The sequence below is a fragment of the Blennius ocellaris genome (genome assembly GCF_963422515.1).
Source record: "Blennius ocellaris genome assembly, chromosome: 21".
Taxonomy (NCBI): Eukaryota; Metazoa; Chordata; class Actinopteri; order Blenniiformes; family Blenniidae; genus Blennius; species Blennius ocellaris.
In genome coordinates this window covers 1,913,602-1,938,161 of record NC_137670.1, presented here as the reverse complement: position 1 = coordinate 1,938,161, position 24,560 = coordinate 1,913,602, and the positions used below count along the sequence as shown (strand labels likewise).

At 47.0% G+C, this 24,560-nt stretch overlaps 2 protein-coding genes across 2 annotated transcripts in view; one reads left to right on the top strand and one right to left on the bottom strand.

Moving 5' to 3' along the window:
• rhbdl1 (rhomboid, veinlet-like 1) overlaps positions 1–20,612 on the top strand; it is a 31,299-nt gene extending 10,687 nt beyond the window's left edge. Inside the window, 4 exon segments of the mRNA XM_080516971.1 lie at positions 6,138–6,210; positions 10,336–10,436; positions 14,049–14,109; positions 15,603–20,612. Coding sequence (XP_080373097.1) covers positions 6,138–6,210; positions 10,336–10,436; positions 14,049–14,109; positions 15,603–15,874 — 507 coding nt within the window. The 3' untranslated portion in view covers positions 15,875–20,612.
• An 813-nt stretch (positions 20,613–21,425) lies between these two features.
• On the bottom strand, positions 21,426–24,533 carry LOC308145674 (uncharacterized protein). The gene is made up of 6 exons (XM_080517171.1): positions 24,479–24,533; positions 24,195–24,346; positions 22,500–22,593; positions 22,233–22,392; positions 21,983–22,135; positions 21,426–21,880 (listed from the first exon to the last, which is right to left on the bottom strand). Exons 2-6 carry the CDS (start codon positions 24,326–24,328, stop codon positions 21,723–21,725), a joined length of 699 nt encoding a protein of 232 aa, XP_080373297.1. The 5' UTR covers positions 24,329–24,346; positions 24,479–24,533; the 3' UTR covers positions 21,426–21,722.
• Positions 24,534–24,560: the final 27 nt, after the last annotated feature.

The window sequence follows — 24,560 nt, the reverse complement described above, 5'->3', positions numbered from 1 at the left end:
GTCGTGGATGAACCAAAACTTGGTTTCTGTCCGATGGAAATGTTTCTCCCCACATGGAAAGAACCTATATAAACATGTATGTTTTAATATAGGTTTTGAATATATGTGACATATATAAAATTGGCCGTTTTCCTGTATTTTATGTGCATATATGTTCTTTCTATGTGGGACATGTTCACACATACATGAGTTCTTCTTGCATAATTATTTTTTAGTTAGTTCTTAGTTATTGCCTTGATAATGTATGACAGTTGCCAATGTGAGATATATAGGCTATATATATATATATATATATATATATGTGTGGAAATAAAGAAGCAGTACAGGAGACCTATATGGCCAGTATATTCACATATATGCACCTCAATTTTGCCTATATGTGGCATGTATATGCATCTATGCAGCATATATGCACATATATGCTGCATAGATGCAGCATATATGTGCATATATGCAGCATTTATGTGCATGTATGCAGCATTTATGTGCATGTATGCAGCATATGTTGTCATATATATGCATATATGCAGCATTTATGTGCATATATGCAGCATATATTGTCATATATGTGCATATATGCAGCATTTATGTGCATATATGCAGCATACATTGTCATATATGTCCATATATACAGCATTTATGTGCATATATGCAGCATATATTGTCATATATGTGCATATATGCAGCATTTATGTGCATATATGCAGCATACATTGTCATATATGTCCATATATGCAGCATTTATGTGCATATATGCAGCATATATTGTCATATATGTGCATATATGCAGCATTTATGTGCATATATGCAGCATACATTGTCATATATGTGCATATATACAGCATTTATGTGCATATTTGCAGCATATATTGTCATATATGTGCATATATACAGCATTTATGTGCATATTTGCAGCATATATTGTCATATATGTGCATATATACAGCATTTATGTGCATATATGCAGCATGCATTGTCATATATGTGCATATATACAGCATTTATGTGCATATTTGCAGCATATATTGTCATATATGTGCATATATGCAGCATTTATGTGCATTTATGCAGCATATATAGTCATATATGTGCATATATGCAGCATTTATGTGCATTTATGCAGCATATATAGTCATATATGTGCATATATGCTGCATATAGGTTTCATATATGTGCATGTATCCTCATATAGGTTCTTTCCATGTGGGTATTCTATCGGTGAGATTCCGGCTCACGACTTCCGTCTGGTTTTGTCGTCCAGACGAGGTTTTCTGCTTCGAGCTGCACTTACTGTGTTTTTACTGCTCGGCTTCTTTTAGGAGCCAAAAGAAAAATCTCTCTCTCTCTCTCTTTTTTTTTCTGTGAAAGCTTCAAGTGCTTTTAAAAAGTAGTGAATTGTTTTCACAGCTACACAGATTTCACATGCATGAACGCAGATCCGTGTTAGCGGGAGGTTCGTCGTCAATATTTTAGGTTGAGAGCAAGACGTCGTATCGCCTCGTCTTGACGACGGCTCTCCGGTGCAGGATTTAAAAAAAAAAAAAAAAAAAGTGTGACTTTGTGCTGCGTGTCCTTGGACGTTTGCTGACGAAAGGAGGAATCCTGGGATTATTTCCAGACCCTGGTCGTTTGTCCTTGTTCGCCTTGCTTCCACTCGCTAATCCTCCTCGCTGCACCAGGATTGGACGTTTGAGGAAGTCGGATCTCGTTCGGAGGGTTTCGGTTTGACTGTGGGCGTATTTGTGTTCCTCGATTTAAAAAAAAAAAAGCCTTCTTCACTCTACGAGTTCCACCGCAAGCATTTCCGTGTGAAAGTATTCGATTTAAGGGAAACCGGTGATTTTTCATTGTTGAAGGTTTGATGAAATTCAGAATGCAGTTTGAGGGTTTTTTTTTTTTCCAAAGACAAAATGTTTTATTTTAGATTTCTTCTGGCTTTATTTAGTTATTTATTTATTTAAATCTAATCTTGTTTTCTTCTGTGTTCCGTCGCGGTCGAGTGGAACGAGATTTTCAATCATCGCGTAACTTTCCTGGTAAAATATGACTAAATGAAACAATTTGAGTTGAACATTTCCTCCGAGGCGGTTCTATAATCTTTTCTCTGAGCTTCTTGTTGAGTTTTCTTCTTGGTGACGACGTCCAAACGTCACTGGAGCTGAAAGACTGGAGATTTGTTTAGAATCCACCAGCGCTGCATCTTTGTTGTGTGTCTGCTGTCTACCTGGTTCCTGATGTTCTCCCCTGGTTCCTGATATTCTCCCCTGGTTCCTGATGTTCTCCCCTGGTTCCTGATATTCTCCCCTGGTTCCTGATGTTCTCCTCTGGTTCCTCATATTCTCCCCTGGTTCCTGATGTTCTCCTCTGGTTCCTGATGTTCTCCTCTGGTTCCTGATAGTCTCCCCTCGTTCCTCATATTCTCCCCTGGTTCCTCATATTCTCCCCTGGTTCCTCATATTCTCCCCTGGTTCCTGATATTCTCCCCTGGTTCCTGATGTTCTCCCCTGGTTCCTGATAGTCTCCCCTGGTTCCTGATGTTCTCCCCTGGTTCCTGATGTTCTCCCCTGGTTCCTGATTTTCTCCCCTGGTTCCTGATGTTCTCCACTGGTTCCTGATGTTCTCCCCTGGTTCCTGATATTCTCCCCTGGTTCCTCATATTCTCTCCTGGTTCCTGATAGTCTCCCCTGGTTCCTGATATTCTCCCCTGGTTTCCGATGTTCTCCCCTGGTTCCCGATATTCTCCCCTGATTCCTGATATTCTCCCCTGGTTCCTGATAGTCTCCCCTGGTTCCTGATATTCTCCCCTGGTTCCCGATGTTCTCCCCTGATTCACGATGTTCTCCCCTGGTTCCTGATATTCTCCCCTGATTCCTGATATTCTCCCCTGGTTCCTGATAGTCTCCCCTGGTTCCTGATATTCTCCCCTGGTTCCCGATGTTCTCCCCTGGTTCCCGATGTTCTCCCCTGGTTCCCGATGTTCTCCCCTGGTTCCTCATATTCTCCCCTGGTTCCTCATATTCTCCCCTGGTTCCTCATATTCTCTCCTGGTTCCCGATAGTCTCCCCTGGTTCCCGATAGTCTCCCCTGGTTCCTGATGTTCTCCTCTGGTTCCTGATATTCTTCCCTGGTTCCTGCTATTCTCCCCTGGTTCCTGATGTTCTCCCCTGGTTCCTGATATTCTCCTCTGGTTCCTGATATTCTCCCCTGGTTCCTCATATTCTCTCCTGGTTCCTGATATTCTCCCCTGGTTCCTGATTTTCTCCTCTGGTTCCTGATGTTCTCCCCTGGTTCCTGATATTCTCCCCTGGTTCCTGATGTTCTCCCCTGGTTCCTGATATTCTCCCCTGGTTCCTCATATTCTCCTCTGGTTCCTGATATTCTCCCCTGGTTCCTCATATTCTCCCCTGGTTCCTGATGTTCTCCCCTGGTTCCTGATTTTCTCCCCTGGTTCCTGATGTTCTCCCCTGGTTCCTGATGTTCTCCCCTGGTTCCTGATGTTCTCCCCTGGCGCTCAGGAAAGCAGGGTGACCTTGGCGCTGCAGAGCCTGCCTGTGCGATTATGGTAATCCCCCCCCACCCCCCACCCCCTGATTCAACCCCCCCAGGTGACACCAGGCTCACTTCCTCCACCAACCATCTCCTGTTATTTCAGCCTCCTTTAGCGTAACAACCTGGTAGTGGAGCTCCACTGTGAGGGTCGGAGTCGACTCAGAAAAATGGAGAAAAGCTTGTTTCTCTCAACAATTCACCTCAGTGCTCATTTTCAACGAGCCTCCCGCACATCTGGCCACCTCTGGCCCGACGCTGCTTGACGTGCCTCTCCATTGTGTCCAAGGTCGGCCATCGGAGGACGAGTGGAGTGAAGAATTCTCTCCTTGTGCTATAAACATGGTGATCCTTTGTCGCCTGCTCTAATTTGTGTCCATTGTCTCGCCGCCCTCATCAGATAGGATTGTGTTTCCCGCCCGACTCAGATGAGCTGAGTCGTCTCCTCCCGGGACGTTTTCTTGTGGAGACGATTGATTGTCCTTGACGTCCTCTGGGCTCCCGGGCAGCGTCAATATTGTCACGTCTTGGCCCCCCCTGTGGAGACTCCGGACAGGCTGGAGGACCGGAGCGTCTCCAGAGGGGGGGGGGGGCGGTGGGGTGTTAGAGCACAGCCCAGGTGATGAATCGTACCCGTTCCTCCAGGCCAGAGCGAGACGGCGACACCGTGACCCCCCCCCCCCCCCAACACCCCCCCTTGTGTTTTATCTTCTGTACGTGCAGACAGACACGATCTGGATTTATTTCCCATTTTGAGAGTTTGTTTAGTTGAAGCAGTTTCTGCGATGATGTGCTGCAGCGTCCGTCTGTTCCCTCACTTCACCCCCCCGTACACCCCCCCCCCCCTCCTCCTCCTCGGGGGTTGGGGGGGGCACCATTACCTCTGAGACGAACACTGTCCTGGTACATATTTCAAACTATGAGTTTTCAAAAGGAAGTTGTGAAACAGAGCCGCCAGATGGTCGGCCTCCCGCTGAGTCACCTCAACATTTACTTCTTTTTTTTAATATATATATATATATTTTTACTGCAGGCATCATCACATTGTTTCTCCACATACTAGAAATAAAGGCTTGAATTTTCTATGTATGACGCTCAATTATTTGAGTTCCTGCTACAATGGTAACTGTCATAATACGTCTGAAACTTCAGCTTTGAACCATTTATTTATTTTTATTCAACCATGTTTCCTTCAAATTAACACATTAAACACAGAGGAGACGAGAAAATGATGCCGCTTGTAAAGGAGTTTTAGCCTTTTATGTAAATAACAATCTCAGACTCTCATATATCGACAACACCGAAGTGTTTTGACCCTTTTGCTTCGGAGCAGGTTTTTAAAGCTGCAGTCGTCAATATATCTGTATTAACTCTATTTATTTTTGCTCTTACACACACTTGGTGTGACACACTGATAATCATCACTCACCTGAGGCGTTTCCAGCTCTGGTCTGTGTTTCACATCCTGTTCACACGACGACGTTTTCAGTGAAAACGTCGTCGTTTCCGACGTTTTTCTTCCACAATTGCAGCTGCAGACTTTGTGGTTTTCATGCGCGGCCACTAGAGGGTGATGTTGTACACAAGCTAGGTGTTTTCCATTGAAAATATTACGGTATAAACGAGCCCGTTCACACGACGACGTTTTCGGTGAAAACGCGTCGTTTCCGACGTTTTTCTTCCACAATTGCAGCTGCAGACTAAGTAGTTTTCATGTGCGGCCACTAGAGTGTGATGTTGTACACAAGCTTAGAGTTTCCCCTTGAAAACGTTACGGTATAAACGAGCCCGTTCACACAACGCCGTTTTCAGTGAAAACACGTCGTTTCTGGCATTTTTCTTTCACATTTGCAGCTGCAGACTTTGTGGTTTTCATGCGCGGCCACTAGAGGGTGATGTTGTACACAAGCTTAGAGTTTTCCCTTGAAAACGTCACGGTATAAACGAGCCCGTTCACACGACGACGTTTTCAGTGAAAACACGTCGTTTCTGGCGTTTTTCTTCCACAATTGCAGCCGCAGACTATGTAGTTTTCATGCGCGGCCACTAGAGGGTGATGTTGTACATAAGCTACGCGTTTTCCCTTGAGAACGTCACGGTACAAACGAGCCCCCGGCGGTTCTTCGGCACCACACAGAGCAGGAAGAACCGGTCGTTTGGGGGATTTTGCCGGAGCATTGAGCTGCTGAGGCGCCCAAAAAAAAAACCGCGATAAAAGAGTCAATATTGGACTTTTGATGTTCTGTTTGAAGAGTCTCAATTATTTCCAGTGGCCCTCTGTGTGCACTGGATGAATAATCAGCCTCTAAAATATTTGCCGTGTCAGGCTTGTGAGCGGAGCCGCGTTCGTCTGCTTGATGCCCTGAACCGCCGAAAAACAATCAGTTTGACTTCGCACAGATTTAAATCTCTTCAACCTGCAGCTTGACTCGACGCCACAACATTCAAGCCTGTTGACTTTTTCTTGAAGATATTAACTACAGACTATTTACACATCAGGCATTCCGACTTTTTTCGGAGTCGTCATTGAATATTCAGATTCTCCAGGAAAAAAAAGCGGCGTTTCCCGAGGATTCCAGCTCTTCCTGCAGCTTCCAGGCGGAGAGGCTGCAGAGAGGCTGCTGAGCGGCGCCGCCTCAGGCGCCGGCGGCCTCTTGGCCTCCGGTCGGCTCGCCGTCTTCGGCCTGCGCCTTTCCCCCCCGAGGGACTGAGCGTACGAGGCGGAGGCCGGAGGCTCCGGTCTCCGATGCTGCGGCGAGGGCGAGGCGAGGGCGAGGGCGAGGCGAGGGCGAGGGCGAGGGGCTGGCTCTGAATGCTGATCGCCGCCGTCGCTGCAGTGCAGTTTTGTTGCTGTTGCGAGCTCATGGAACGGATGCGAGGAGGCCGATGATGACTTGGGGATGGGAGCAATAAATAACGTGTGCATGAGATGGAAAGCGCCGGCTGAAGTAACGGCACGGCGAACATTTCCTGCTGAGAAGAATCCTAAATCTTCAATCCCCCCCGGAGCGGCAGAGCCCACGTGATGCCTGCTTGGTATGACACTGTATTTGGGAGCGTCCTCTTCATGGCATCGTCTCTTCCTCCTCTTCCTCCTCTTCCTCGCCGCCGTGCGGTGGAATCACATCCCCGACCAGCCGCCCGCAAAACACGCGTCTCCAAAAAAGCTCATCCTTAAAAAAAAAAAAGCAGGGAAGGGGAGCTGCTTTCAGATGAAGTTTCACACCACAGGTGACGTGTCGCTGCAACAGGAAGTCAGTCTTTCAACATAAAATCCAAGTGTCATTTTGAGAGTCCGGCTCTTGTTTAATAGGTCAAATTCAACATTTCCTTCATCTACAACAAACAAATCCAGACGTCTCGTAGTCGTTCGAGGAGTGATGAATCTATTTTCAAGTGTTCAGGTCTTTTAAAACGTCCAATAAAATTGTATTTTATTTAAATTACCCAGAATCCATCGAGAATCTGCGTCGTCTCTGGTTCTAGAAATAATTTTAATATCGTTTTTTGTTTTTGTTTTGTTTGTTCACAAGAATGTTCGTTTTTTTTTTTTTTTTTATTTAAATCTTACTATATTTTGCATGCAGTCTGCTACCGACATTCCTTCAGCCTAACTGATTCCAGAGGTTTGAATTTGTTTGCCAGATGGACAAACAAATCCAAAGCCGATGCAAAGCTGCATTAAACCATAATAAACACGTTCCTATAACTCCAGTCCTGGACGACACCTCCCGTCCCGCTACGTCACAACTCGGAAACATTAAAGTCCAAATTTTAGAGCAAAAAATTTTACACAGTCAAAAAAAAAAAAAAAAAAAGAAAACCAACCTGAAAGAGAAACTGGGATGTCGACGCTCCTGAAGTTTTCAATTTTCCCTCCACTTTGAAGACATCAGAGACCACATACTGTACGCCGCGCCGTGTAATTGCAATTTGGCGGAACTGCGGAAATGGGGGACGCTATGAATCTTCTCAAATCTTCCCGCTGAAGCAACCGACCTTCAGACGCCCCGTAAATCCACACGAAATAGCCGAGAGGCGTCAGAGCGCCGGGAGACCGACGACTCTGGAACGCTCCCCGATTAACATCCGTCTTTCCACGATCATCACAAGCAGCATGGCCGACTTAAAGGCCGTGTTTACTCTGTGTAGTCCCAGAGCACACACACACACACACACACACACACACACACACACGCACACGGATGTCACACCATGCATTATAGATCTGAGATCACAACTCCAGCAAACTCCCAACTGTGATTAAAAACAGGCTGTTTTGTTTTATCAGCCCCTCTCCGCTTCCCTTATCAGCTCATTTGCATAATTAACCAAGGCTGACGACGTCCCGTCTCTCCAGCTTCCGACGTCGTGGCCTCACTCACTTTCTATGCGGTGAATCCGGGTGCATAAATCAACATCAACACTTTTTTTTTTTTTTCCCTGCAACCCTCCTACACATCTGTGTGTTTTTATACAGGATTTTGTTTTAAATGCAGCGGATAACGTTGCTTCACTAACATCTAAAACACACATTTTGATTTATCGGAAAAGAGTTTTGTTCTTCTCGCAATGCAATTGGTTAAAGTCCAAATATCTAAACAATATATTGTAATGATATCTAGATTTGAATTCAAATGGAACTTGCAGAGACGTGGAAATATATTGTCTATTCCCTGAGATTGTCACGTGACGAGAAGACAATCTTGCTCTCTCTGACATATTCAGTTAAATTAATGATTTCTGGCTAAAAACCATGTGAGCCGGTGAGCAGGAGTCGTTCAGGTGGGACCGAGCTGCAGTGTCGAGCAACACTTCTAAGCAGTGGTTGAAAAAGTTACAGCCAATGATTTTTTTCTTTATATATATATATATATATATTATAAATCAAATTAAATGAACATGAGAGAAATCGTTTTTTTTGGATTCGTTCCCCTTTACCATCAAAAACCGCAGCCGTTCCAACAGGCAGCCCCAGAAATATCATTTATTCCCCGAGAAGTTTTGATCTCCTGTGATTGGCCGGCGCCCCGTCATGTGATCCGACTGACGGCAGGGGGTGGAGATCAGAGCGCCGCGGGGGGGGCTCGCAGTGACTGCGGCTCTAACTTTGTCCCTGTTTTCTCCTGATGTGGCGCCGATCAGGCGTCTGTGACGTCCTTGCACTCAATTTTAACTGCGCTTTTATTATTGCCTTTACGGTAAAACACGAGCCAGCGTACGGCCGCAACGCTGGAAGGAAATCCTTCAAAATAAAAGCCCTGAAAGCAACGACAGACAGTCTATTTACAATTTGTTATGAAACACAAGTATTCGTAGGTTTACATCTAATTTCACTCCAGTGCAAAACCAGGCATACTCCTTTATTACTACAAGTAATATCAAAGAATATTACTGTAGGAACTTGGAGTAAAGTACTCTTAAACTTGGAGCAAATTAACAAAAATAATGGTCTCTCGCCTGTTTTCAAAATGCAACAAAAAGGAATCCTTCATAGGTTTACATCTAATTTCACTTCAGTGCCATACTACACATACCCCTTTACTACTGCGAGCAATATCAAAGAATATTACTGTAGGAAATTGGAGAAAAGTACTCTTAAACTTGGATCTGTTGGTCAAAAATGATGATCTCTTGCCTGTTTTCAAAATGCAACAAAAAGGAATCCTTCATAGGTTTTTTCCCAATTCCACTTCAGGGCAATACTAGATATACTCATTTACTACTGCAAGTAATATCAAAGAATACTACTGTAGGAACTTGGAGTAAAGTACTCTTAAACTTGGATCTGTTGCTCGAAAATAATGGTCTTGTGTTTTACCGTAAAGGCGTTAATAAAAGCGCAGTTAAAATTGAATGCGGGCTCGCTTGACGGCAGTGACGCAGGACCGTGACGTCAGGAAATTCTCCACCGCTCATTGAAGCATGAATCCAGAATCCAGTGTGGGTGGTTTTCTCCTTTGTCTGGCTAAAGTGAACGTAATTATAAAAAAAAAACAACAACAATATATGTGTGCATGTAAAGCAGTGAGCTGCTGGCAGCCTGCCAGCAGCCGTGAAATTACTTCTTCCTCCTGTTAAGTCGCTTGTCTCGTGGCTTTCAGAGGATTCTAATGCGGCGAGGAAAGACAAAGTGTTGTTTATTTGTTTCTTCTCCACTGAAGATGAAAGGAACGGCAACAAAGCAAACAAGGCAAATTGAGGCGCTTCGTTTATTCCGTCTTCACTTCCTCGACACAACTTTAGACTCAATTCCATTTTATTCCATCGCAGGCGTTCCTTTGACCGATTTAAAAGCCACAATTCGACATGAGCCAGTCGAGGAGACGGCGGGACGGAGGCGGTCCCTCCGGACTGATGGAATAAACGACATTTAAAGATGGAGTCTTTTAGTTTATTTGCCAGTTTACAGCGTCGGAAATGAAAATCCAGTCCGTTTAAGTTCACGACAAAGCAGAGGAGCTACGTGTGCGTGCGGCCTGGTTAAAATGTCAAAGGTCACGTGACGGTCGGCCGGGGCGGCTCGTGGCGTGAACGCAGGCCTTTTATTTATTTATTTATTTATCTATGTATTTTTAAACGCGGTGGAATTTTGGGAGGAAGGCTGCGAGGGAGGTGACCGGAGCGGCCGCGTGACGACTCATCTGCTTTTGTTTCGGTTTTTTTTGGCTCCGCTCAAAAAAATGCTGTCCACACACACACACACACACACACACACACACACAGACACACACACACACACACACACACACACACACCCTGACACGTGTCCTCCTTCTGTCTCCGCAGGCTCACTGACCGTCTCCATCACCGACATGCGTGCTCCGGTGGTGGGGGGCTCCGGGGGGGTCTACGCTCTGTGTTCAGCGCATCTGGCCAATGTCGTCATGGTAACTGCCTCCATCATCACCATCATCATCATCGTCGTCATCATCGCCTCTATTGTTATGTCTGAAAACAGTGTTGAATAGAAACCAGATGTCAGAGCTCCACCTTCTCCACCTTCTTCACCTTCTCCACCGTCTCCTCCTTCTCCACCTTCTCCCCCTTCTCCACCTTCTTCACCTTCTCACCCTTCTCCCCCTTCTCCACCTTCTCCACCTTCTTCACCTTCTCCACCTTCTCCTCCTTCACCTTCTCCACCTTCTCCTCCTTCTCCACCGTCTCCCCCTTGTTTACCTTCTCTCCCTTCTCCACCTTCTCCTCCTTCTTCACCTTCTCCACCTTCTCCACCTTCTCCCCCTTCTCCACCTTCTCCCCCTGCTTAATCTTCTCCACCTTCTCCCCCTTCTTTACCTTCTCCCCCTTCTCCACCTTCTCAACCTTCTCCACCTTCGCCACCTTCTTCACCTTCCCCCTTCTCCATCTTCTCCATCTTCTCCACCTTCTACCCCTTCTCCACCTTCTCCACCTTCTCCACCTTCTCCACCTTCTCCCCTTTCTTCCCCTTCTTCACCTTCGCCACCTTCTTCACCTTCCCCCTTCTCCATCTTCTCCACCTTCTTCACCTTCTACCCCTTCTCCACCTTCTCCACCTTCTCCACCTTCTACCCCTTCTCCACCTTCTCCACCTTCTCCATCTTCTCCACCTTCTCCACCTTCTCCCCTTCTCCCCTTTCTACCCCTTCTCCACCTTCTTCACCTTCCCCCTTCTCCATCTTCTCCACCTTCTCCACCTTCTCCCCCTTCTCCCCTTTCTTCCCCTTCTCCACCTTCTCCACCTTCTCCACCTTCTCAACCTTCTCCCCTTTCTTCCCCTTCTTCCCCTTCTTCACCTTCTCCACCTTCACCCCCTTCTCCACCTTCTCCACCTTCTCCCCCTTCTCCACCTTCTCCACCCTACTCCACCTTCTCCACGATGGAGGTGGAAATCAAAGTGTGCTGACGAACCCAAAGCAGCGACTGTAACTGTTACTCTTGAAGGTTGTTTGCTGTTCAGTAGATCCTCTCAGTCGTCTCGTCTTTGACCCGGGTTAAACCCGGGATAAACCTGAGATAAACCCGGGTTTAACCCGGGATAAAGCGTCGTCACCCGCTCTGCTCACTCCAGCTCTTTCCTTCCCGAGTGAGGATGTGTGTGGCGCCGTGCTGGAGGTCACGCTGCTCCACAGCCTCCAGGCATGTGAAGCGTAGAAACGCAGCTTTGTGATCTGACACTCTAATCTTTTCCTTTTATTGTTGGAGATTAAAAAAAAATAAAAGCACACAGTTTTTTTTTAACAGCTGTAAGAAGTCGTGCGTGCAGTCCTCCCTGTCACAGCTCCACCTTTAACTCCTTTTCTCTGATCAACTATTAGTTTTTTTTGGTGTTGTTGTCAATCTGTCATGTCTGACAAGTGTGATATGATTTAAACTACAAAACAAGCTTTTCATGTCAATTATAGTCGCAAACGTTAAGCTGAAATTCAGACTTTTAGGTTTGGATGATGAGGAGCAATCAAGCAAAATCTTACAATGTAAAAGAAATTAAAAATGCTAAAATAATATAATATAAGTAAAGTGATTACTCTGAAGATCAGGGTTTCATAAAGCAAAGTTAGACTTGTCATTGACGTCATGAATTCCTTATTCCCTTTATTCAAAACGTCACAGTTAACGTTAACGTACCCCCCTCATCCAAAAATAAAAAAACAACATTAAAACCATACAAAAATTTGCATTTTTTGCTGCACAAGCCTGATTGACGGCTCGTTTCTTGTGTTGTGACGTGTGCACTTTTATTCATATTTGGAAAATAGATCAGGAAACCTGGTTTCTGCACACAGAGACCAACTTCTACCGACGTCACCTGAGATTTCATACGCGTCTTCTCACGAGTCCCGACGGTCGACCTGATGTGAGCGTATGAACGCACACACGCACACACACACACACACACACACACACACACACACACACACACGTCGCATTCCCTCATTAGTTTTCTATTTCAGTGCCCTGAGTGTGATAACAAGATCTGTAGCAGACAGAATGGATTGGCCGTGCTCCGGCTGGAGATTCTGCCCTTTTCCTCCTGTAAGTGAGCAAATTGCCTCCCATCAGGGATCGGTGGCGGCGGCGGCGGCGGCGGCGGCGGCGGCGTCCCTCCCGGCTCAGGCCTCTGCCGGCCCTGACCTCCCCGCCCTATTAATCATTTATCTGGAGGAAGACATCCGAGCGTTGCCACTCTCCGCTTGCTTCAAATGGACGGCCGCGGCAGAATTTATTTATACGTCCCTCTTGAATGTTACATGGCTCTCCGGGAGTCGCTCGTCCTGAGAGGGAACCTCCGTCGCCGTCCAGCCGCCGGGGGGCACCGGTGCCTTCGTTCACCCCGGGGGGGGGGGGGGGGGGCAGTAAATGTGTTGTTCTAAGTCAGGATGCCATCGTTCTTCATCCCACCCCCCCCCCCCGAGAATCAGGGAGGCTGTTCGCTCGCCCGTTCCCCTCAAATGACCTGAGCCCTAATTAATAGAGTGCCGCTGGGCTGGAACCAGTAAGTGGAGAGCAGCCAGGTGGATAATGTGGTCCTGTCCTGTCTAAGTGCTGCTCTCTCTACCCCTCTCTCTCTCTCTCTCTCTCTCTCTCTCTCTCTCTCTCTCGCTCTCTCTCTCTCGCTCTCCCCCTCTCTCTCTCTCTCTCTCTCTCCCCCTCTCTCTCTCTCTCTCTCGCTCTCTCTCTCTCTCTCGCTCTCCCCCTCTCTCTCTCTCTCTCTCTCTCTCTCTCTCTCTCGCTCTCCCCCTCTCTCTCTCTCTCTCTCTCCCCCTCTCTCTCGCTCTCTCTCTCCCCCTCTCTCTCGCTCTCTCTCTCTCTCTCTCTCTCTCTCTCTCTCTCTCTCTCTCGCTCTCCCCCTCTCTCTCTCTCTCGCTCTCTCTCTCTCTCGCTCGCTCGCTCGCTCGCTCTCTCTCTATCTCTCTCCCTCTCTCTCTCTCTCTCTCTCTCTCTCTCTCTACCTCTCTCTCTATATATATATCTCTCTACCTCTCTCTCTCTCTCTCTCTCTCTCTCTCTCTCTACCTCTCTCTCTCTATATATATATCTCTCTACCTCTCTCTCTCCCTCTATCTCTCTCTCTCTCTCTACACCTCTCTCCCTCTCTCTCTCTACCTCTACCTCTCTCTGTCTCTCTCTCTGTCTCTCTCTCCATCTATCTCCCTTACTCTCTATCTCTCTCCCTTTATCTTCCCCTCTCTCTGTCTCTCTGTCTCTCTCCCTCTCTCTCTTTCTCTCTCTCCCTCTCGCTCTCCCCCCTCTCTCCCTCTCTCTCCCTCCTTCTCCCTCTCCCCCTCTTCCCCTCTCTCTCTCCCTCCTTCTCCCTCTCTCTCTCCCTCGCCCCTCCCTCCCTCCCCCCCCCCCCTCTCCCCCCTCTCTCTCCCCCCCCTCTCTCTCCCCCTCATGCGGAGGAGTATTGTCCTCCTCTCTCGATGCGTCCCGTGGAGGAACACTGTTCTTCTTCATGTGACGCTTGTTTGTGTCGCGTTGGGATTTTTGTGCTGACGACAGTGTTTTCCTCTCCGTTGCAGAACTGGGCCGGGATGCGTTGTCCCTACAAGCTGCTCCGCATGATCCTGGCGCTAGTCTGCAGTAAGTCCTCCAGACGTCCACACAGGTCCCCCCCCCCCCCCCCTCCCCTCCTCCCCCCCCCCCCCCCCCCCCTCCCCTCCTCCCCCCCCCCCCCCCCCCCCCCCGTTTGCTGCAGTGACAGTGTGGCCAGTCGGCACATAACCACTGTCCTCCAACACATCGATTGAACACTGTTGTTTTTATTTTCATAAAAAGCCGTTAAGCAGCAGACGTGTTCTTGTCCGACAGGCTCCCCGAGTGGACACGCTGCTTTATTCTCAAACACGCTGCTTTATTCTCAAACACGCTGCTTCCTTCTCAAAGCCTTGGAGTCGTGCGACTCGTCCTCTTTCTCCACGCGAAGGCCGCGACGCTGTGACTTTCATTAGTGAGCAATATGTTCCCTCCATCTGTCCTAAAACAAACCGCCCCCGGACCGCGAGCAGCGAGTCTCTGCTGGAGTCTGATATTTCTCCTCGGTGATCCACAAACACAGACGAGATATTTCCAAATAAAATGTGACACGTTCTTTCTTTCTTTCTTTTTTTTTTTTTTGTTCCCTGTGAAAAGCAGATTACGAGCGTCTCTGGGCGTAAAGCGTCAGCGCCAACTGTTTATTCGGCTAAGGAGACTTTGAAGGAGCAGCCAGTCACATTCTTCTTTTTTTTTTTTTTTAAATAACAAAGATTTGATTAAATCCTCCTGCCAGCTGTTTACCTACCATCTTGAGGTGTTTGCATGAAGTCACTTCTAATGCCGTGTTTTTCAACCTTTTTTGAGCCGAGACACACTTTTTTCTTTGGAAAAATCTGGAGGCACAACACCACCTGAAATGTTAAAAATTTTAAACCTCTATTAGCAATATAAAGTCTTTCTCATCAAAGTCTTATCAACAGGAAAAACTTTTCAAAAACTTCTCCATCACTGTCACTGACACAGTACTTTGATACAAGATGGTAGCAGGAGGTGGAGATGAACCACACTGACGTCTGTCACTTTACATTTCACCGGCAAAGTTCTGTGCTGCCCTCTAGTGGTGAAGAGTATTTATACATGATTACATTTGCTCTCACAGTGACAGTGTGTCACAGAGTAATCCTGTATAAATACTCTTCACCACTAGAGGGCAGCACAGAACTTTGCCGGTGAAACGTAAAGTGACAGACGTCAGTGTGGTTCATCTCCACCTCCTGCTACCATCTTGTATCAAAGTACTGTGTCAGTGACAGTGATGGAGAAGTTTTTGAAAAGGAAGAATGTGAACCAGGATCTCAGCTCTTCATCCATCAGGTCCAGGTTTCACACTGAGGGAGGCACTATTAAAAAAAGTCCTTGGTTTCTGGATTTACTGGATTCCTGTTGATAAAACTTTGACGAGAAAGACTTTATATTGTTAATAGAGGCTACAGAGGTTCACATTTTAACATTTCCGGGTGGTGGTGTGCCTCCAGATTGTTCCAAAGGTTGAAAAACACTGTTCTAATGTGATCGATCTAATTGTGCCCCCCCCACAGTGAGTTCCGAGGTGGGCCGTGCCGTCTGGCTCCGCTTCTCGCCGCCGCTGCCCTCCTCGGGGCCGCAGCCCAGCTTCATGGCGCACCTGTCGGGCGCCGTGGTCGGCATCAGCATGGGGCTGCTCATCCTGCGCAGCTACGAGGAGAGCCTGCAGAAGCAGTGCTCCTGGTGGGTCATCGTCTTCTCCTTCATCACCTTCCTCCTCTTCGCCATCTTCTGGAACATCTTTGCCTACGAGCTCCTGGGGGTACAGATACCGCCGCCCCCCTGATGAAGGCCCCCCCCCCCCCCCCTCCTCCTCCTCCCTCCCTCCCTCCTCCCTCCTCTTCCTCCCTCCTCCTCCTCCTCCCCTGCAGGCTTTCCTCATTTACGACACTGACTTAACTGAGGCTCCCCTTTTAATACACTTATCTCTTCATCGCCTGTCGCATTAGACCCAAACGAAAGGATGTGAAATCACTCAAACTAGAAAAAAAAAGAAGAAGAAAATCAAGCAAGAATCCTTTTTTTTTTTTTACAGATAACTTTGCAAATCAAAGAATTGTGTCTCTTTTGTTAAAGAGGGATTACCGTAGCAACAAGTACAGGTGAGAGTTCCTCGGATCCGTTGCGAGGAGCTTCATATCTCTTTATATTTGTCGGAGTTCACCCGCATTACCAGCACTGAGCGTTCCGTGAGCACGTCGCCACCCCGCTCTTTCTCTCCGGAGCTTTCCTTCAGACTGAGTGGATCTTTCATTTCACGCGAAACCTTCAAATTGGAAGAATCGGGACGAAAAGGCAAACGAATGGGGGGAAAAAAAAAAAGGAAATTGGGATGTGAGGATGAGCTGCAGCAGCTTTTTAACCACGGAGGCGCCGAGGCTGCAAGACGATCGGCTCTGTGACGCCCGACGGACCCGCGGCAGGTGGTGTGACGACGTGTTTCGGGCGAGAGCGAGAGCGGGTCCGTTTCTGAAGGCGGCAGTGAGGAATTACACAAAAGCACCAATGAAATATGTGATTTTAGTCGTTTTTAACGTCCCCGGCGTGGCTCGCGGGGGGGGGGGAAGAGCTGCGGCGGCCTGCAGGATGTGTGACGACCCCATTAGAAGAAGCTCAACCAGTCCAACGTTCACAGATTCACGCTCATCCTCACTCCCGGCGTCATTTTTCACGCCCCTACCTTGAGGTTCCAAACAGGATTTTTTTTCACTCCACGGAGTCTTCGAAATGAGAGGACGTCCGTATCTCTGCATCATTTATTTGACGTAATACCGACACTGTGGATACAGACACACACATACACACACACACACACACACATCTACACAAAAAAGGACGTGAAGACAGGAAGTGACGATGTTTCAGGAGACTTAAGAAGAAGAAAAAAAAAGAAGAAAGCTGAAGTTTCCTGGACGGACGTCAGCAAGTGAACTCCTCCTGTTGTTGTGTGAAACTATTTGCTGGGGTCACCATGTAAAATATACCATGTCATGTGACACACACACACACACACACACGCACACACACACACACACACACACACGGAGGCCTCTGCCTGCTCTCGCTCTGACAGACTGAACTGGGGGAGGGCGGGGACGTGTCATCAGCTGACCTCTGACCTCTGAGTCCCAGAAGGCATTGGGGCCTCGGGGCCCAGTCAATACCTCAGTTTCTCATTCTTAGGGACTGTACACATTTGTAAAGGAATGTACCTATAGAGAAAAACAAGAGTGTTATTAAGTTGTCCCCGTTTTCATTTGATAGTGGATGTGTATATTGTATGTTCATAACCAAGAGTATATTTATTTGTATTTTTTTTTTCCTCTTTGAAGGAGGAAGAAAAAAAAAAAAAAAAAAAAACATTTCAAAATGGTGCAAACTTTAAATGCTATGATTGTTGTCCTTCCGATAACTCCCGTATGGCTTTTTTTGATCCTCTGAAACGTAGTGAGGCAAATTCCCTTATTTTGTTAGGCAAAACACCAACAAGTTAATCTCACTTGATTTTATAAATCTCCTAGTGCTTTTATAAAATAAGCCATAGAAAGAACCCGAACTGGCAAGAGGGGCGAAAGCAAGGAGTGCCGCCTTGAAACCCGCGGGCCTGGAAGCTTCCGTCGATGTTCCTTTTGTTTGTGTGCGTGATAAAAAAAAAAAAGCGATTGTTCTTTGTGAATATTCAGCAGGAGAAAAGAAAAGCAAACTGCGGGAGCCTGTGAAGCCCTGGACTGTCTTCATGCGTTTTCATGTAGCTCGACTCATTTCTGCTAAATTGCTCTGCAAACTCGTTTGCAGAAGACACAGCTTTATTTTATTTAAATTTCTTTGCCAGCGTCTCCAGACCCCCCCCCGCCCCCCCGCGGTGTTGCAGACCGCTCCTCCGCCTGCAAGCCACAAATTATGAACGAGGGGCGCCTCCGTCGCATGTTATCTCCGGAGTGATTCAAGCTTTTGGAAAGTTGAGGCGAGGATAGCAATTACATTCACTCAATGTTATGTTCCATTTTTCAGACTTTCAATCAATAATTCATTTCAATGTCCACCGGCTGCCCGAGGGGGGGGGGGGGGCTGCAAACTGCAAACTGCATTTGCAAGTCTTCTTGACAGTTGGCAGTTCTCAGCATTTGCTTTCCCATGAAACTGTCAGCGGTAAGACAAGATTCACGTTAAATGAGAGAAGCAGTATGGAATCGCCGTATTAAGCCATTTTAGATGCATTTAAAGAAGCGCAGATCGTCCAGCGTGTGGTGGTAATGTATCCTCGACGGAAGCTCTTGTGTACGCTGAGAATTATTATTGCTGTGGACAGCAAAGACACGTTGATGAATAATGCATACATAATCCGTGAGCCTATAATGAAGATAAAGGGGATGTTTGAGAGGAGGTTAATGTGCCTCTTTAGCCGGAGACTCACAGGAACCCAGGCGGGTTGTAAAAGGGCTAGTTAGAGGGCTGGGTTTTTTTTTTTTTTGGTAGAACACACTGACTGTGAATATATAACCTCTCGCTGGAAGGTCGGTGCGGGACGGGAATCGGAGGCTTGTGAAATCCTCACTGAATCCTCCACTCCAAAAAAAACACTGAAAACGGAGAAGATGGAGTCGCAGTGGTTTAAGCAGTGTTCTATAACGCACGTCTCCTCTCTCGTCCGCCCGACGGACAGATCTGGTGCGTGAGGCCGCAGGGAAACACTGGAAACAATAGCGCCAGCACTCCTCCTGGAAGCCCCCCCCCCTACCCTCCACCCCACCCCCCCCCCCCCAGTGTCAGGATGATGCATGGCTTCTCGCGAGGGTATACACCAGAGTCCAACGCCAGACTGTAAGCGGGACATCGTCCATTAATGAGCAGACCCGACGAGCAGCGTGACGCTGATTTAATTGCTTGAGCGACACGTTTGTTCTCGGCAGGACGGGCGCGTCCCCCCCGCCGGCAGCACGCCGTCCGTCACGTCGGAGGATCGGCGTCCTCCCATCAATTGGCCATGAACTGCAGTACGAAGCCGAGCCGGGCTTCTCGCCCAGAGCTTCTCGACGCCGCGGACTTTCGTTAGCTGCTCCTGAACGCCTCACGTCTCTCGTCACATGTGGGGAATTTAGTCTCCACGTGACGTAGTTTCCTCACGTTGTTTTGTCGTCGCGTGCCAAACCCTCTACTGCCATGATGGTAATTCTTTCCTACCTCCCTATGCGGGGATGCATTGTGCCGATTCGCCCAATGCCTTGTTGCGTACAGGAGCTCTCGTACGGCTCCGGTCTGTTCCGCGGTCCGAACACCTTCTGTTCTTCTCAGCGGCTGCTCTGAACCAACGAGCCGGCCGGGTTGCCTTTTTCCCCTGCGTTTAGTTCGTCCTGTCGCTGGAGGGCCGTGTAGAACAGGCGACCGTCGCTCCTGAACAACCTCACCGGTTCCACCACCCGTCCGTGGCTCCTGGTGTCTTGAACGCTTGTGGATTCCAGTTCCCTCTCAAATACGTTGCTTGAATGTTAAAATATATATATATATATATATGTGCAGACTATATAAAATTGGAACACGTGTCTGAAAGTCACCTGGAGCTCATCCCGATTTAGTTTCCGCAAATTGATCATCCAGGTCGGGTTCCTGGTCCAGCAGCTTCTGGACCAACGAGCCGATTGTGGGACTCGAGTCGAGGCCTTCCGGCGTCTTTTGCGTGAATCTCATACGGATGTTGAGGATCGTGCAACACGTGAAGCAAACTCCAGGAAGGGGATTTTTAGACCCAGATCTCACCAGTTCCTGCAAGACTCTTGCAGCGTTTGTGCCAAATCGGTTGGATTCAGGTCAAATTGTGTCGCTAATTTTTTTCCATATTTTCAAGTGTTGATGAGTTGTTGCGGCCCGGCGAGTTTTAAAGGCTTCGAGTCCCCAAGTTCTTACAGTTGTCGTGTAAAAACAAGGCGACGTCAAATCCCAGCTGCAGACCAGCCAAGTATCTCTGGATCCAAACACGTGATCAGTCTGCAACTGAGCGCAGATGTTTTGGGTTTTTTGGGGTTTTTTGAAGATGAGGGAAGGTTTTCTGTCCAAGTCTTGGTTATTAGTCACTCCATATTATTTCCACCATCACAAATACTGAGCCACTTATGTTTGTTGCGAGCGTCGCCGGTGGCGCCTTCCAACAAGAGTCACTTCCCTCCCCGACGGTATCGAACAATATCTGTGCTGCTGCGCCGGTTTTACCTGAGCTGCTTCCTCGCGTCGACACAATGGTGCCAAGCTACCGAGGTCCGGCCCCTCAGACCAGACCGGGGGTTGGACCGACACAGCGTTTACAAAAAGAAAAAAAAAAAAAGCAGAAGAAGCTATTTTTTTTTCTCTCGGTCAAGAGGAAACTAAAGGAAAAACTAAATTTACGTAAGGATAATTTATATCAAAGTCCTCATTAATTATTTCACAATCTATTGTACTTTTTAAATGTTCTGAACGGAACCATTTTATATTGTATATATATATGAATATATTTTGTTTTATTTTGTACTGTTCATTGTACTTTGCTTTGATTTAGAAACAATATAAATAAAGAACAATACTGTGGCAACATTCTCGTGTTTCCCAATGATTTCACTTTCTTAAATGTGAGATATGTGAGAGCCTAGTGTAAGGAATTCTTATTATTATTATTATTAAAAACACAATCCTCCAAGGGGCTGAGTCCAAGAGACGACAAATCTGTCCAGTACATGCAACTGATGAAAACATACTAAATCAAATTAGTCTTAAACGCCATGGCAGCCTGCCAACAATCTGATGGTTCGCCATGAGACAGGAAGTGACACGTGACTCTGCTCGACGAGCTGCAATGTGCCTGTAACTTCACGTTCTTGATCCAAGACAATCAAACCCATTGATCTGAAGATTCTCCGAGTGAATCCGTCTTGTCTGATTGTCCTTCTTCTATCTTCTTACCTCAACCGGAATATCAGAAGTATTTCAGTGAGCACCCGATAAACGGTTAAATAAACAGTGTTTGGAATGTTACTTTAAAAAAGTAATTGGTTATAGTTACTCACTACTAGTTCCAAAATGTAACTTGGTAATTGAATTTCCGTTACTGTTAAAAAAAAGTTGCTATATGTCAAAAAATGACAAAATGACAAAAAATTTTAGGTTTCACGAGTCAATAGAAATGAGTAGAACAGACAAGTGCTTGTTGTTGTTGTACATAACTATATTTATTGCACATCAACAGAGGTTTATCCTGCACTTCTAGTTTTATCTTGAAAAGTAAACAGTGTGTTTTTCTCTATATCAAATTAAATCAAATGTTCACAACCTGAGACAGCCGGTCAAGTAACACAACGTGTACTTCCAAGTATTTCGTTCACAACAAAAGTAAATGTTTAAACAACAAGAAAAGGCGAGGGAGAAAGATGGAACTTTTGCTGCTTGGGCGACTTTGCTCGTTGTCCTTTTTTGCTCGTGGACGTAGTGCTTGTATCACCACCTTGAAAATGCCAAGTTTTCATCGCCGTTATTCTAAACGCCGTTATTCTAAACACTGTAAATAAAGCAACGAAGTCTCTTTCAATATAAAGGCTTTAATGTGTGAAAAGGTTAAGCAGCTGCAGAGGTGAAAGCATCGTTCAGAAAACGTGGCGGAGCTTTGGTTTTTAAACGGTTTTGAGCTTCTTGGCGGGCCCCTGCTCGGCGTCTGGACCGCCGCTCACGTCCACGTCCTCCAGAACCCGGAGCCGCTGCCGCGTGTCCGTGGTCAGCGCCCACAAACACAGCTCCAGCCTGTGGGGGGTCCAGTCCCGCTGCGGGTCCACTGACGACGACCACGACAACAACACAACCAGGTCAGTCACACGTTGTGCTTATTAACCTGGGAAAACCAGAAACGGATCAGAGGGAGTGTGATTCCTCCCACCTTGGTTGAGTTGGTCCGCCCGCCGGGTCATCTCGGCGAGGTACCGGCCGTAATGCTTGGCCGTGTACTGCACCGGCCTCAGGCCCGGCACGCTCTCCGTGGCCTCGTCGGACATGAAGGCTGCTTGTTCTGGAGCCGCTGCAGCCAAAACCGCTGCAACGAGGGCGGGACAGTCAGACTGCGTGTCAACGTTGGACCGCATACAAACTGGGAGTCCAATCAGCTCCTGGGTTTGTGTGTGTGTCTCCACCTGACGCAGTGGCCGGACCGACCCCCTTCAGGGAGCTGAGCTCCGCGACGGCCGCCGCCACGTCCGGCAGGAAGCCGAAAGCCTTCGCGGAGCATTCCCGCACCGCGTCCTCGCTGTTGGACGCCACCAGCTGCTGCAGCCGCGGCCTGAACTTCCCCCTCTGCGGTAGAAGTGCACAGAGCCGCTGAGGCCGACGCTTCACCGCCACGCGGCCGGATTGAAGCGTCGAAACAGCGACTGTTTATAGATACGACGCAAGTGGCTTACGGTGAGCTTCCACTCCATCAGCTTCTCCAGCTCTGGCAGAGTGACGCGTTTGTCGGGTCGACTTAAAATGAGCCGAGGCAGCTCCTGCTGGTACCTGCGATGGAAGTGGGACGAGGTGAGTCACAACTTACGGCTACGATGAAAGAAAAGTCATCACGATAATCCCGTTTCACCACAAACTCCATATGTGTGTCAACATTCATTTAAGGAAGAAAACGCACTGAGGTTCAGCCGTAAGGAATGTGGCCGATCCTGCTCTCCATCACCAACATTATTAACAATTACAGGCTGAGGAATCACCGCTGCCGTGGCCATATATTCCCCCTTTGAGTTGTACAAAAGCTGCGAGCACTAAAACGGCTGAAGGCGGCAAATAAACTGATCTTCTGTTTAGGTTTTGGGCCGATAATTCTCAGTGAGTCAGTCTGAGCTGCTCGATACTCTGCGTTTGTGAGATCTGTGAAATCAAAAAGAAAAAGTGAATGTAGAATCAAATAAAAAAATAGAAATAAGCGGAAATAATAGGAAAAAGCAGCGTGTTGCCTTTCATAAATAAAGACACTCAACGTGTGGCTTTGAGCTCATGCTGTGTCTTTTTATGGACGATCGAGAGCTTCAGCTGTCGTCTTGTGCAGAAAATCCACTTTAAACTGCAAGATGGGAGTTTTTTTCTCCAATAGCAGGACTTGGTGAAGTAAATCTATTCATTAATATATAAACTGAAATACTTTCTTTTGATAACATAAGTATGTGCCATATATTCCCAACTTTTAAAATGATCTATACTGCAGTTATTTCACGATATATAGCTGAAAAATCGAGGGTTTAGCCAATCACACTCCTCCCTTTGACGCCGCCTACAATTAGAGCAGCTCTGCTCTGGCACATGGCGCCACGAGAGGAAGTACTTCCTCCTCTTCCCATAGATGGGCGTGTGTGGGCGGAGCCAGTCCAGCTCACATAGACACAGCAGATTCTGAATGCAGCTCCTAGGATCCAATATAGAAATAGAGGAAAATCAAGTAGAAAGCTGGATTTTGGGCAATAAACTTTTCTGAACCAACAAGGCTCATGTGAAAGTGTTAGAAAACTGTATGAAGACGTTAAATCCAAATTATTTCCACAAATAATCTAAAAAGATGCAACACATGTTGTATTGTGATGTCACAAAACATTATTTTGCACTGCCAACACTAGTATTTTTTTTCTTTTACTATAGTATGTTTATTGTACTTTTATTCTTCACTTTGCCCCCCCCCCCCCATCATAGTTTCATTTCCTTGTATTTCATCTTACTGTATACTTTGCTCCACTTAGAACTTATTATACTTTATTACAGTTTGTGATTTTTATCTTTTTTATTTTATTCATTATTACTTTTTACTGTAAATACGTTTGGCCCTTAGAGTTCTTGATAGTCATTATATATAAGATTCCTCTACTCTTATGTTTGCACATTTCTTGTCTTTCCTACTCATGAGTCCTTAAGAGCAGAATGGAACAAGTACATTTCTCCATTGTGAGATCAATAAAGGCTTATCTTATCTTTCCATGTCTTCTAATTCAAAATTATTAGTTTGGAATAAATTGGGACGTTATCAATTAGAAAAGTGTGGAACATTCCCTCCTATTGAGTCTGAACATGAAGGAGGGTTTTTTGGGGGGGCTTTCCGGAGGGAACATGACCGGGATTACCACTTGTCGAGGTGGAGCAGCTTCCCGGGCGTCTTGCCGTTCGCCTTGAGGCTCCTGGCCTCCACCACGTCCCAGTATCGATCCCACACGCTCCTCCACGCGGCCGGAGCCTCGCAGGTAAACAGAGAACTCATGTCAGCGGCTCACGTCACCTGCAAAAAAAACAAAAACAAAACAAACAAACAAAGCCCCGGTTTAACGGCAATCGACGACAGCACGGCGGCATTTAATGGGCTGCAGTGTTTTTGGCATCAGCTGCATGGATATCGCGCAATAAACATTACTTTAGTTTGGAGGGAAGCAAAACGAAAAACACACAGCGATGCGGACGCGCTTCCGCGACTCTCGCAAGTTCTCGCGAGATTT

Excerpts from the sequence above, each read along its gene's own strand:
- LOC308145674 (XM_080517171.1), bottom strand. The coding sequence starts at position 24,328 with ATGAGTTCTCTGTTTACCTGCGAGGCTCCGGCCGCGTGGAGGAGCGTG. Across the intron at positions 22,594-24,194 it reads CTGCTCCACCTCGACAAGTG|GTACCAGCAGGAGCTGCCTC; the intron begins GTAATCCCGGTC and ends CTTCCATCGCAG. Across the intron at positions 22,393-22,499 it reads TGATGGAGTGGAAGCTCACC|AGGGGGAAGTTCAGGCCGCG; the intron begins GTAAGCCACTTG and ends CTTCTACCGCAG.